We start from the raw sequence: 14,311 nt of genomic DNA, 5'->3' as shown, positions 1-14,311 counted from the left end.
GTAAGTTTTATGCTGTATATACTGATTATTGTATAACGTCGACGACCTAATTGAATTTACTGACTGGATATGAAAATATAATAAGCTAATAAAGAAAAGTACATAGACATCATATCACTTGGCTTCGTCAATTTTCCTTATCAGCTCAGTAGGTTGTCATATCTAGTCTGTACCGTTAAGTGATGTTACGGAAGTAAAGACGATGACGATGACGTCATAAAAACGGTATAACTAATTGTTTTACATGTTATTTCGTTGATGCTGAAGTACTCGGTTACAAAATCCCTTGCACGGCTTCTAATTGACCTCTCATGAAATGAAATAGCGTTAAAGGACTCATTAAAAAGCACTGTAACTAATAATCTATTTGATTATACATTATACATATCTTACACTAACAACAACAGTATATATGCATAATAAGAAACATACGTTAGGAAAAAAGCTTCTGAAAAGTGATTTGCTAAAGCGTCCAATCATTGAAAAAATATATATTTGTTGCAATATACTGCTATAAACCAATAATTGCAAACACGTTTACATGTTTTTACTGCAACTGTTTAAATGTTGCGTCCAGTGCGTATGCATTCTTGTCATTAGTGTCATTTATTTAAAGATTCAACTGTTGTCTTTAACTAAATATTCCAATCCTTCTATGTAAAAACCCCGATCCCACCCAAAACATGTGCGTAAAAAGTCCCATCCCAACCAGTTAAGGCGTAAAGTGTCGTCCCAGTAAAGCCTGTACGGACTTCAACGAATTAAGCCTCGTTTTCGAAGAACAAGGATCATAGAAGTGTGTCACGGCGTCAGGTCTCTTTCTCGCCCTACAACCCGGACCTTGGTGACACAAGCCTCTCCGCGCTCTCGTCGTGCTGGTCAGACCAATTACTCAAAGAATTTTTAAAATGAGTCCGCCCACTTGTTCTCGTCGAGCCGTTGCTGCCCGGCGCCTGCGTGTCGCAGTGCGACAGCGATGTATGCTGAGTGTGAGTACCAGACCGTCTGTCAAATCCGTGAGGCAGCGCCGTCTGATGCGTGTCCGGGCGCGAGGTCCGTTCTGAGTGCTTACGGAGGGACGACAGAACCATTGTGCTTGTACGGGAGCCCAAAAAACGCCGCCGGAACCAGAAGCGCCGCACTTCCGTATGCACCTGTATTCACAAATAACCTTCTAAAGATAATGTTCTTGACTAACAATGCATGGAAAAAAAGTTATTAAAGTACTCAATCTAAGACTGGGTCTCATCTTAATGGGACCTGTTCACTTATAATGAGACGGCCAAAAAATGTCGTAGATTTAACAGCAATGAAGGAACTCAATAAGACTGGTGGGAAGAGTTCCGTTCCATAAAATCTTTCAAATTAAATACATAAGAGTTAAATTTCAAAGAATTAGACCACGATAAACATTGAGAGTGTGTAGGAATGGAGCTGTTATATAAGCTAATAAAAGACAATTGTAGTTTTATAATACTATTATTTGGAACTCAGTGAAAACTGTATATCCACTCATTTATATGAGGTTTAAATAAAATTACCTAAATCAACGTTCAATAAATTATTGATTATATATTGCCATTAAAACAATGGTGACCTCAAAGATTTCGTCGATTCGGGAATATATAAGTGACACATTTGCACATAACAGTAAAACGTTGTCCGAATTAGCAATTAAATTTCGAATTAAGTTTTTTTTGTTTTCCAAATCCATGTGCCAACAATTACGAAATGTATACCGATATAATATATGCACGAATATTTATCAATTTAGATGTTATATCACCAAATTCACCACCTCTTGAGTAAATTGAAATGAAATTGCCTATAACAGTATGTAATAACGTTTGTTCAAAGGGCAGGTGAGACTGAAGTGGATACTTACCTCCTCGTTCAAGAAGCAGAAAAGCAGCGCCAGAAGAAGGCCCTGCAATAAAACCAAGCCGCCAATAATTACTATATTAACATGCTGTTCTGGAGGATGGGGGAACTGATACAAGAGGGGGGATAAAAGCGTATTATTTTAAAGTTATTAATTCAAGATCAAATAATATGTTCTCAAAATCATTTCAGAGAGATACAAGATGTCTATCAAACGCTTCCTAATGCTTGATACAAATCTATTTATTGAGTATAAACGCATTTCATCCGTTTGTAAAATGCCATAAGAGTTCACTGGGCTCTGTTCTTTGATATAATAAAATACTAACACAAAATAGATCTGACAAAGCCGTTTTTTTAGATGTGCCAGGCTAGCAAGTAATAACTATGAAATGAGCATATTTGTCGGTAGCTTCTTTTGTCACAACCAATATCAAATACAAGGGAGGTTACCACAGTGATAAGTTCGGAAAGGGTACATTGAACGAGTTGTAGATCATTGTCCCGTACATGTGCATTAAAATGACAACTCATCTTCATCCGCTTTATGGCAGATAACAGCCAGATAATCAACTGTTCTCTATATTGGAGGTATCCGGTTTTCAATATATACCTTGTAGAAGAATTCCCAATACAGTTGCACTGACAATATCAGAAAATAGCCACATGCGGTATATGGGAGGTAACCGCTATGAGGATTATGACTGTTTACATGTCAGTAGTCATAGAACATTTCCCTATACATGTACACGATAGCAGACAATTGCCTCATCGGTAAATGGGAGATAAACTCTGTAAGGATTATGACTATAAACCCAGAAGGAGGTGTTGAACATTTCCTCGTATAGGTGCACTATGGAAGACAATGACCCCATTCGGTATATTGGGGTTATTGCTGTCAGGATTATGACTTCGTACCTGGAAGGAGTTATAGAACATTTCTCCGTACAGGTGCACTATTGAGAGGTCGGAGCTGATGTTGGGCGGCACGGCACTGAATACATGTACACGACGCCGAACAGCGGTATCAACACCAGCACGAACTTGGCGGTCTTTCTGAAACAGACGATAACGTTATGGGGCTCATTAGTTAGAAAGTCTCGTTTGTCAATCTTTACTCAAATTGCTCCAACAATAAGAACTAATTTAGATATCACAGATAGCATCATTTAATACAACATCCTAAAATACTTAGAATAAAAAATGGAGAATGCATAACATTTATGTAAGATATGATCAACTTTAATAAAATATTTTTTAAAGATGACTTAATATATCATCTGTGTTATACTGGAGGGTAAATTTTCCATAATAGCAGCCCGTGTAAAAAAGACTTTGACCCGAAACATTTGGCCTTGGGGACAGCAAATGCACCTTTTTGAGCTGACATGGTCCTGTATGAATGATAGACCTGCGGAATAAAATGTTCTCCCATATAGTCAGGGGCCAATCCATTTTTAATCTTAAACACATGCCCAAGAACACTCTGGTCTACACTTTTTTGACTGGTAGCCAGCTGAGTAATCGTAAATGTTCTGACCCAAACCGCAATAACTTATTCTGGGTGGTTGGAGCTTATTATGTAACACTTTGGTGAGACTATGGTACCATATAGAGCAAGCATAATCAAAATGACATTGGATCAAAGACATGACAAGAAGTTTCTTGGTTTGCTGAGTGAGATATTCTTTTTTCTCTATATATATTTGTGCGCAAGCATAAAACAAAAATATCAACAGCAACAACAACGACAAAATAACAACAACCAAATTACCTCAGCTGGTGTTTGTTGCTGGTCACGTGACGACCTATGTTTTCGCTCGTGCATAGAACTCGCAATGTGTTCGTGAAGAAGATAAAGTTGATCTGAAAATGTGTCAATTTGTGATAGTTCAACATAAATAGCAGGTACGCTCTGAGAAAACGGAGTGTAATGCAGGTGCGTACAGTGTCGTCCCAGATGAGCCCGCGCATTCGTTAAACATGAACATGTTTCTTAAACGGTAACACATGTATACCAAACTCATTTCCGCGTGTAGAGGAATTGGCCTATTAGAACAATGTATAACCCGAAAGGATCAGATATACTAACAGATAAGCATTTGTTGCGAAAACAAAGATACTTTTTCTTAACTACACAAGTACCAAAAAAGCATAATTTTCCTAAATTTTAGGTAAGAGTTATGAGCCTAAGGGGATGGACTAACAAAATGGCCCCGAACACATGTGTGAAGTTTTAACTTCAAAACTGAAATTGAAACAATGACATGTAGATGTTTCATGTTTACCTTCGAGAAAACAGAGTGTTAAGCCTAGGCCGTGATCGATACATGTGTAAGGTTAAAGAATGCGATGAATAGTTTAAGAGTATTTTTTTTGCATGCTGTTAAGGCTATATTACCTCTGTCCCGTCCTTTACCAGAACAGAACTATGTAGGCTATATGACATATGTCGCCTGGCTTACCAAAAAATGCGAAAGCTATACGACCTGATTAACGTGGTTTACCGGTACTGTGAAGGGTATAGGGCCTATCATGGGCTTACACGAACTGTGTAAGGCTAAGGACCATGTCACGTGGTTTACCAGAACATACTGTGAAGGCTATAGGACAAATGTCGCCTGGCTTACCAATACTTTGAAGGCTATAATACCTATTTAACGTGGCTTACAAGAACAGTCAATGTTATTGACCTATGTCGCGTCGCTTACCAGAACTTTGAAGGCTAAAGAACCTCTGCCACGTTTCTTACCAGCACTGTACAGGTTATAGGACCTCTTTCGTGTGACTTACCAGAACTGTGAAGACTAAATGACCTCTGTCATGTGGCGTGCCAGAACTACGAAGGCTAAAGGCCATCGACCACGTAGTCTACCATATTTTTGAAGGCTATATTACCTTTGTAATGTGACTTACCAGAACTGTGAAGGCTATAGGTCCTCGGACAATCCACATATACGGGCTGTCATTCCGTGTCACCCAGCAACGGTCGAACAGGCTCCTAGAAGATAAACAATGAAACGGGAATGCAGGAAAGAAAAAGTAAAACTTAAATGCACAAATTAACAGTGAAACATATATGCTGAAACGGGAATCGACGAAAATAGTTTAGATGAAAATGCACGAAATTAACAGTGAAACGTGGATGAAGAAATAAACAATTACGCGGAATGCACGAATGGAAGAGTGAGACGGAAATACACGAAATAAACAGTGAGGCGGGGATGAAAGCAATTAAAAGACGAACTGGAACACACGAAATAATCATCAAAAGGAAATAAACGAAAATAACGTGAAACGGGCGAGCGCATGAATATAAACAGTGAAACGTGAACTTGACGAAATAAAAACGTGACACCGGGAACAAATAATATTAGAAACTGGAAATGCATGCAAGTTACCAGTTCCATGAAAATTACGGACATCAACACTGAGACGTGAATGCACAAAATAAAATTTAGACTGGCATGAAATCAATAAACAGCGACACGGCAATGCACGAAAAATACATGAAAGTGTAACGGAAAATGCTTATCAGGGACGACAATTTCCGCTTTTATGGACTTTTTGTTTAAAGTCTTTTCAACACCAAAAATACAGCTAAGACCGGAAACTGTCGTTCCTGAGAGGCCTGTGCGGACTGCAAATATTTATATGAGACGAAACTTTCCGCACATGCATTTAGCCCAGTTTTCTTAAAACAAAACTCATTAATCAGGGCTAACTTCGTTGTAATTCCTACAAATAACTACTCCAAATAGTGTTTTAATGTGTGATAAACAAATATATATGAAATCTTAATATTACATTCATAACAATTAATGTACAATTTGTATGAATGTTATGGACGTCGCGTCAGATGTTGGCGTACAATAGCGTAACAAACGTTTACGTCGTTTATAGCAGTTAAGCGTTATTCGTAGTTTTTTTCAAAAGTAACGCGGTTTATAAACATTTGTTTTCCGTAAACAGTCATTTCATTTTATGTTTTCATAAAAACATTATCTTAAAGTACTTGTTTATTTGTATGTTGCGCCGCTTTAACAATCACAAACAAGTAAATGTGGCAACTCCTCAATATAAACTAGTACAAACAATTATTAACTGTCACGTATAATGTTTATATCTGGAGATGATATCCAGATGCTCCCATTCTGATATTCTGATCTCGTTTTCGTCACTGTTTATCATGATATAGACAACTGCAACAGCGTATACTATCGCTCTTTTCCTTCTATAAGGCGGTAACTGTGATTTGTCCCACAAGCATTGCCGTTTCTTTTCAAATAAAGGCCCTTTACAACAGTCGCGCCTTCGTTGAACTGATTTCCCCACTCATCATCTGCTTTCTCGCTCAATGCATAGGTTGCCTGGGTAATCTACATAAAAATAGATTTAATTGACGATTATGTGTTTACGTGGACGTAATTTTAATCAAACAATAGAAGTGTTGTATAGTTTCAAGTTGTATTATTCACTCAGTACATTATAAGAATGTAATATGATGTACACACAAAACAACAATATTATACTAAGTATATACCAGGCTTGTAAGGGATATGAATGTGAAAAGAAATTTTATTCATCATGACATACAAACCGTCAGTCTCGATTACTGCAACTATGTCACCGACACTAACAATATCAGCTAGGGAGGGTTAGTCGTCGATGTTGTCATCAATAGCATCACATCCAGCATTACTTGTTACGGTCAAACAGTTGAACTCGCCCGTTTTGTCGATATTGGAACATGGATTCGAACCTTGAATGACACAAATCACAGTTTAGTTTTAAATATATTTAATTTACATCGAAAGTGAAACAAGTTCTTACAACTTAGATCAATCATTCTCGAGTCTGCTTCTTTGAAACATAAACAGTACTCGCGTCGAAGTGTGGATTGTGAAAAATCGCAAAATTCATATTCTGACGGGCGAAAATTGATCCATTACTCTATATCAAATGTTGTGATAGATCCAAATGAAAGCTTAAGAATCACCAGAGAGCGTCATACTCTTGTATCAAATGACATAAAGAGGGAAACCATGTGACGAAATGAGACTTAATCTTTAAGAGGAACTTCAGTTTTTTATTAGATGGTATTTTATGAATGAGCGCCAAAATTTGTTTAAGTAGATTCAATGTTCTAGACATGTACCTACTTATTTAAAATTAACGCGTTATCAACATTTATTTACTTTGATTACGGCGATAATTCACATATTCATGATTCCCTGGAGATCACTCATAGTAAGTACTACGGCTTGTAAATAAGTATCTTAATGTATTACATACATGTATATTTATCAGAAGTTATCGCCTAAATGATCATATTTCATAATAGACTGTGTTTATATATTACCATCTAAACAATTGTCGCATGTGTAGCAGGACTGTAGCCGTACGTGAAGAACCCCTGGCAAGCAAGTTTTCATTTGGTGTACCCGCCGATTTTGTGGAATTGGGTTGAAGTTGTAAGTTGTTGATCTCTCGATGTTATCGATGTAAGCAAAGATTCTCCTCTGATACATTCCGGATTTTGGTGTGCATAGATTTTCACTTGCGTATACGTAAACGTCTCGTGCGTTTTATTGCTTCGCCTTTCATGACTGCAATGTCTAATTGACGTTTCAGCTGCTCCTCCTGCTGCGTCTTGTGGTCCCTTCGAATGGCTTGTTTCGAAGAAATTCCTGGTAAATTGTTTATAACCATGCTTCTCACAAATGAGTGTTGAGACGCCCATGCACGTTTTACTTTTGTATTGACAAGAACATCCATTCGTAAACTCTGTCATCTACCGGGTACCCTACATAGTCTAGATGTTCTTTTATCTTGTCCTGGACTCTAGATACAAAATAGTAATCATGTACTAATGGAGTATATTATTTTTGAAATGGTTGTCGTATTCATTCATATGGTTGAATTCGAGGACTGTGTGTCTGTATATTACAGACACATGAAGCGACACTTCTGTTTTCCCAAAATATGTAGACTGAAGCTCGTGTTTCTCAAACATCGTTAATTTTCACTAAAGTCATGAATGACTATACAATGACGCAATAGCAAGTTATTTTTCAATGCTGACAGTTGTTCGTTTTGCCAGTTTGCACTGAACACGTGTTCTGTATATTTAAACAAAAGTTGCCGAAAGTAATTGAACATTTCTTCAGCTGATGAATCCTTTTTCACTAACATTATTTTTTCCACGTTTGCTTTTACTTGTATGCGTACATAATCGTATCGCTCCCACTGTATTTTGCTGAGTTGTGGAAGGTTTTCTTGGAATAACGGGGAGGTATGAACACCGCAGTCGGGACGGGTGCGTCGTATACACTCAATATGGTTATATGTGGAGTTGTCCGGTTTATGGCACATCGTTGAATTTACTACGTCCGTCAGATGCTCGTAAATTAGATGTGTTCGTCCATGTTTTCTGTGAACTCCATACATTTCCGAAACCGAAGCCGGGCCTCTACATGCTTTCGACAGCAGCACGTATTTCTGTCTTTTGGCCGAAGAGGAACAATAAAAAAAAAGGTTTAAGTCTCTCAAATGTTGTTTGGCTTATTTTTATTCCAGTATATATGTTCTTAAAATCAGTGTATATTCTGACTGGGTTTGTTCCATTATATACACGGGATACGATATGTAGGTTTTGTAACCACAGATTGCCGCTTTACATCGGCCTTATTCCCGGTTGGTCGAGAACTTGAAGGTGACAACCACCATTCATAAACAAGATGTTTTGTTTCCTCGTCCAATCTGTCACTTCGCACCTTTCTACATGTTGATGTGTAACATGCCTTTTCAGATGTCAAATAAACATTCCCTTCTTTCAATTTTGTATGCGCCAAACACCCTTGAACGTCGCAAGCCTAGTTGTCTATCAGGTTGAGAGTGTGATTTTGAATATTTTAAATTATCACCGCTTACACTTGCTGTCAAGACATTCAAAGCAGTTCTTGCTTCATCGCTCCTTCTTTTCTTCAGAGTTGTTATCATACATTTTATGTTGTGACAATCATGTCATTTAATTTAGACTCTGTCTGAGGAACAGGTTCTTTGATAAATTCAGATAGAACTTTTCTTTGTGACTTTGGGGTTCCAGGTATTATATCTCTGATTTTCCTTAAAAGTCGGCATTTCTCCATTTTATTTTTAAAGACGCACATTTGTTCATTTTCATGGACAGTCAATTTAGCCTTGAATTTTTACTGTACAAACGATTTCTTTTTTTCATTTCTTTCTTGTTCGGCCGCATTTGCTCTAGCTTTTCTCTTTCTGATTGCTGCAGTAGATGTAGATTTGATTTTTGCGACCGTTTCTTTCCTTCTCCTTGCATTTATTTCTTTAGCATTCTTGTAATAGTATTGCATCTTTTCATTTCCGATTTTTTTTCTTCCTCTCTCGATAGTAAGCCATTTCCTCAGACAAACTTTTAAATGTCAACTGTGCACCAAAAAGAAAAATGCAATTATATAATGACTAAGAATAACATTTGTCTGAAATATGTGTCGTGTTCTGAGAAAACTGGGTATAACGCATGTGCAGTCCGCACAGGCTAATAAGGGACGACACTTTCCGCCTAAACTGGATTTTCGCTAAGAAGGGAATCATTTAAACGAAAATTGTATAAAAGCGGAAAGCACAGGCTAATCTGGGATGACAATTTACGCACATGCATTAGGCCCAGTTTTCTCAGAACACGACAAATATCAATTTGTAAATCGTTTAAATTAAGATATTGATATTTTGGTCAAACGTCTACAAAGAACTCTAGTGTGATATTCATCCATAGTCTTCAAAAAAGAAAACAAATGAAGGCGACAAATTAAAGAAAACGAAAAAGCGTTTTTGTCTAAGAGTTAATTTTTATTTGTTTGCTTCATATTTTGTGTGCATGCGTTGTTCTAATAATACACATCAAACATATTTTCGCTTTTTTACGCAGTGTGACAACATCACTAGATTACATCAAATGCGTATAAAGTTATCGTATCGTTCGAAAAAAACAAAGAAAAAACAATAGCAAAAATTATAATAAAAAGCGTTTTTGCGGAAACATTTTTTTTATGAAAAGACAAGTATAACACCATTAAATATGGGCTGGTAAAAAGTCTAAAAAATATATCAATGTAATCTTACCTTGAAAAAAGATAGTTCATTTAATTTTCTGTTTCATCTAAAACAACCCGACAAAAACAACTTTACTATGACGTAATGGTCATTGAACGTCACGTCGATGTGTGCTAAACATTGGCAGAAAAAACAACAACAGATATATAATTGACTTTTCTAAAGTGTTTATGGTCCGCTGTGGAGCAATGTGTTACATCTTACGCAAAGTATTCGCAACGTTCTTCATTATTAAAGATGTAATTATATTGCCAATCTGGTACGATATGAATTCATCAACACATTATTTGAGAAAAAAGACATTATATACTTTATTTTGATATAAGAATGATGATATTGTGTTTCCTTGAACGATTTTAGCAGTCTGATTTAGCCGGGAAAATGCAAAAAATAGCGTTGTACGCCAACATCTGACGCGATCTATAAATAGCATTTTATGACTATTATGCTCACTGTGTGTTTGGACTGTCTTTCACGTATACTTTGATTAGAATCCACGGAATGAAAATCAACAACGGTAGAACTGAAACAGAGAAATGATAGCATTGATTGCAAGTATTTCATCACAAATGTTTATTTTACAGTTATACAATCTTGTCATAATGATCGTAATTATTTGTGTTGAGGTTTGGGGTACGTGCTACATTTTATGGATGTGGCGTATTTTATTTATCATATTTTCTTGCGCCTGCATTTAACTAGAGCAAGAAAGTCAGTACACAAACAAACACAAAATACACATCTGATAAATTTTAATTTATTAACTATGAAATGGAAACAAAAGCTTAGATGCACACTGATAACAGTTTAAATATTGAACATATACTTACAGCATTAAGAATTGATATATTTTATATAAAAGATGAACGCAATTTTTACAGAACAATCAGTGTAATATGCAAAGAAAGAGAATCAATTTGACACATTTTAGCCAATGAGCGGTGTAATATGTATTCGTTTATTATTCGAAGCGAATCATGTAAACATACCCCTCATTAATACAGATCCCGACTATTTACTGGCCCTAAACATATTAAAACAACAAGGGTCTCTGTTATTTTCTGGTGTGGAATCTTGCCCTTATTTATGTTACAAAGAAGGGGTGGATACTAACATAATTATTGGTGCCTAATCGAGACACTTACGCCATCCGAGACACACGTACATCCGGGTACCGTGCCGCGATGTGAAGAGCGTCTTGTAGATCAAGATCTGAAGGTAAAGTCCCTCCACCAGGATCCACGTCATGGAGGCGGACAGCGTGTATACGGCCAGGGCAGTAACTAGTTTGCAATCCCAGGTCTGAAATAAATTAAATATAATAGCTGAAAGTGAAGACATAAAATTCCACTGAGCGATGCGGATTAATCAGTGAAGTTGATTAAGACACGCTCTGGAAAAACGGGGCTTAATGCATGTGCGTAAAGTGTCGTACCAGATTAGCCTGTGCAGTCCACATAGGCTAATTAGGGACAACACTTTCCTCCTAAATTTGATTTTTGCTAAGCAGATACTTAATTTAAACGAAAAAAGTCATACTGGCGGAAAGTGTCTTCCTTGATTAGCCTGTGCAGATCGCACAGACTAAACTGGGACAACACTTTACGCACATGCATTATGCCCAGTTTTCTCAGAACGCGACTTTAATGCATGTACGTAAAGTGTCGTACCAGATAAGCATGTGTCGTCTACACAGGCTTAAACATGATGCCATGAATATGTATGCAACTGAAATGAGACATTGTATATGTAATTGTGCTGAACTCCTGATGTAGAACCACGTTTAATCAAACGTTTTGAGTGAGACACTGTGTGATTGCAAAATACGCCCCTCCCCGAATCTACTTTAACAGTGTTATGTCATCGCTCTTACAATTCGCAGTTACATGGGTTATGAATACCTCCGTTTTACGTCATCATAAATTAAGTCCTCCTTCAAATAAATTTTAAGACTCATGTGATATTCCTTCATATTCATTATTTTTTGTTTAATTAATAAGAATATTTTATATAATTATCTTGTAAGACCCGTAAATTTGTATTGACGGAGCATATAAGATATAGCATGTCCAATGAAAATAAAATAAAAACTAAATGGGCGCGTTATGTAAAACATGCAACCAATGGACAAATATTATAGGAGACATCCCAGCGGCCCTCCTTTTATACAAATAAAGATAAGGTCCATACCGGTTCTTGTGGGTTGGCACTGCTCGTCACCTTGGTGTCAAGGTCAGACTCGAGCTCCAAGTACGGCTGGTCGACCAGCAGGAGGTTCAGGAAGTGCACCGTGGCCCGCAGGATAAACGCGAGGAACAGGTTCATGTGCAGGATATTGCTCTTAGAGCGCAGTCGCCTGTAACATACACGGTTTTATGAATGCTACTATGATTTGCTAGGGGCATTAGTATGATTACCATTGACGGAAAATTGCTTCATATTTACGGTAATAGCTTCATTTTTAACAATACAAAGGCCTCTAGCTACTGAACTGCAAACATTTGATTACTGTCAATGTGAGTGAAAACATTTGTTTTTATTTTTTAATATCAGCTTTGTTTTTTGCAACAGTTTGTGCGAATAATAATAATAATCTCAAGTAAAGTCCCCCGTTAATTCGTCACATGTATCCCATCATTTTATAATTGCGGATCTTTTGAAACAGTGTGTTGTAATTACACAATGTCATTAACTTATGACCGATATTTTCGATTTAAAAACATTCAATAAACGAGTTTTTGTCAATCAATAGAGGTACTTTCTAATTTCGACCACTTTAGTTTGCATGCGTTTGGTTTATCGACGAACAGGGGGTTAAAACTGATATGAAATTGTGTTATAAATTTACACAAATATTTTAAATTGAGCATGATGCTTACTTGGACACCAACATGATGACAAGCGCGAAAACAAGCGCTACCAAGGATATGGCGTATCCGATGTTGGACATCAGCTGGATCCGAACCACGTGATCGCGATGATCCTAAAAGTATATCAAAGCGCTGAAATAATAGAAAGACTGTCAGCGAGATTTCTAAATGTTGATCAAAGCGCTGAGAGCATAGAAGGACTTTTGGGGAGATTCCCCAATGATCAAAACACACTTAGAGAATAGAACTATTAAGTACGAAACATCATGCATGTTGATCAAAGCGTTGGTGGCATATGAAGACTCTAGACTGTTGGGGAGAAATCATAACTGTTGATAAACGTGCTGAGAGCTTAAAAATACTTTAAGCGACAAATCCCGAATGGCAATCAAAAGGTTGTGAGCATAAACAGACTGATGGTGAGAAATCAATCATCAATGTCAATCAAAGTGCTGACAAACTAGAAGTCTTTGATCGAGAAATCCAGAACGTTGATCAATTCGCTGAGAGAATATAGTATGCCCATACTTTTACAGATACAATTACTAAAAGACACATTCTAAAGGAGACCAAATTACTAATAGGGTAGACAACTTTTACTCGAACTATAAAACCAAGTTTATATGCGCTTATGGCGTAAAACACACATCGCCAAATCTCTGTAAAATGTATCCAAGTGCATAACAATTCAGTTCCAACTTGGGAAAAAATACCTTCAGTTTAATTTATAAACATATCGCTGAAACAACGAATGCCTAATTCGAGCACCAAAATAACCATAATTTATAAATATTCCGACTTCATATGTTTTAAGAAAGATAACCATTTATAATTTGATTAATCATCAGATGAATGATGTAACAACATTTCTTTAACCCATTTATGCCTAGTAGACTATCCCATCCTTATAAATTGGATCAATTTATTTCCAAAATTAGAGATGTCTAGTATATTCAAGCATATTTATTTCTATATTAAGAATATTTCTTACAGAAATTCCTTAAGCAAACAGCGAAGATCCTTATGAGACGCCGCATCATGCTGTTTGCAAATGCCCTTTTCTAGACGCTAGGCATAAATGGATTAATGTGTAGATGAACATAACCTTTTTTATCCAATTTAAAAAAAAAGTCCAGCCCAAATTTCAACCCTTACTAAGACCCATATAACCGCGTTTGCTAAGATAGATTAAATATCGCAAGATCGCGAATGCATACCGGTTGACTAGGGGCTATATCTAAACATGCTGAGTAGTTGGTCCACCCGCCAGAAGCGTTGTATATTGAGTGGCGAAACCAACTCCCATCAGACTCGCAGCGCCGCGTCGCTATTGCTGCAACAGTTTTCAAAATAAATGTCTTAACTTTATAAACTTGTGATATTTAAATAATATGTTAATTCGATATTGGCTCTTGTAGATTTGC

The 14,311-nt window shown here is 36.8% G+C and overlaps 1 protein-coding gene and 1 long non-coding RNA gene across 2 annotated transcripts in view; both read right to left on the bottom strand.

Moving 5' to 3' along the window:
- Positions 1–717: 717 nt before the first annotated feature.
- The window catches only part of LOC127859076 (gastric inhibitory polypeptide receptor-like), a 77,036-nt gene continuing 63,442 nt past the window's right edge, over positions 718–14,311 (bottom strand). The window contains exons 4-13 of the mRNA XM_052396504.1: positions 14,105–14,220; positions 12,897–13,000; positions 12,208–12,373; positions 11,163–11,319; positions 10,471–10,540; positions 4,798–4,882; positions 3,656–3,747; positions 2,800–2,937; positions 1,886–1,927; positions 718–1,154 (exon numbers count right to left, since the gene is read on the bottom strand). Of these exons, the coding sequence (XP_052252464.1) occupies positions 2,838–2,937; positions 3,656–3,747; positions 4,798–4,882; positions 10,471–10,540; positions 11,163–11,319; positions 12,208–12,373; positions 12,897–13,000; positions 14,105–14,220 (890 nt within the window). The 3' untranslated portion in view covers positions 718–1,154; positions 1,886–1,927; positions 2,800–2,837. The remainder of the gene's footprint in view (positions 1,155–1,885; positions 1,928–2,799; positions 2,938–3,655; positions 3,748–4,797; positions 4,883–10,470; positions 10,541–11,162; positions 11,320–12,207; positions 12,374–12,896; positions 13,001–14,104; positions 14,221–14,311) is intronic.
- Positions 6,172–7,773, bottom strand: LOC127859079 (uncharacterized). The gene is made up of 3 exons (XR_008039271.1): positions 7,244–7,773; positions 6,482–6,643; positions 6,172–6,260 (listed from the first exon to the last, which is right to left on the bottom strand). It is a non-coding gene; the product is annotated as an uncharacterized LOC127859079 (long non-coding RNA).

This window comes from Dreissena polymorpha, chromosome 14 (genome assembly GCF_020536995.1).
Source record: "Dreissena polymorpha isolate Duluth1 chromosome 14, UMN_Dpol_1.0, whole genome shotgun sequence".
In the NCBI taxonomy this organism is placed as follows: domain Eukaryota; kingdom Metazoa; phylum Mollusca; class Bivalvia; order Myida; family Dreissenidae; genus Dreissena; species Dreissena polymorpha.
This window is presented reverse-complemented; position numbering and strand designations above follow the sequence as displayed.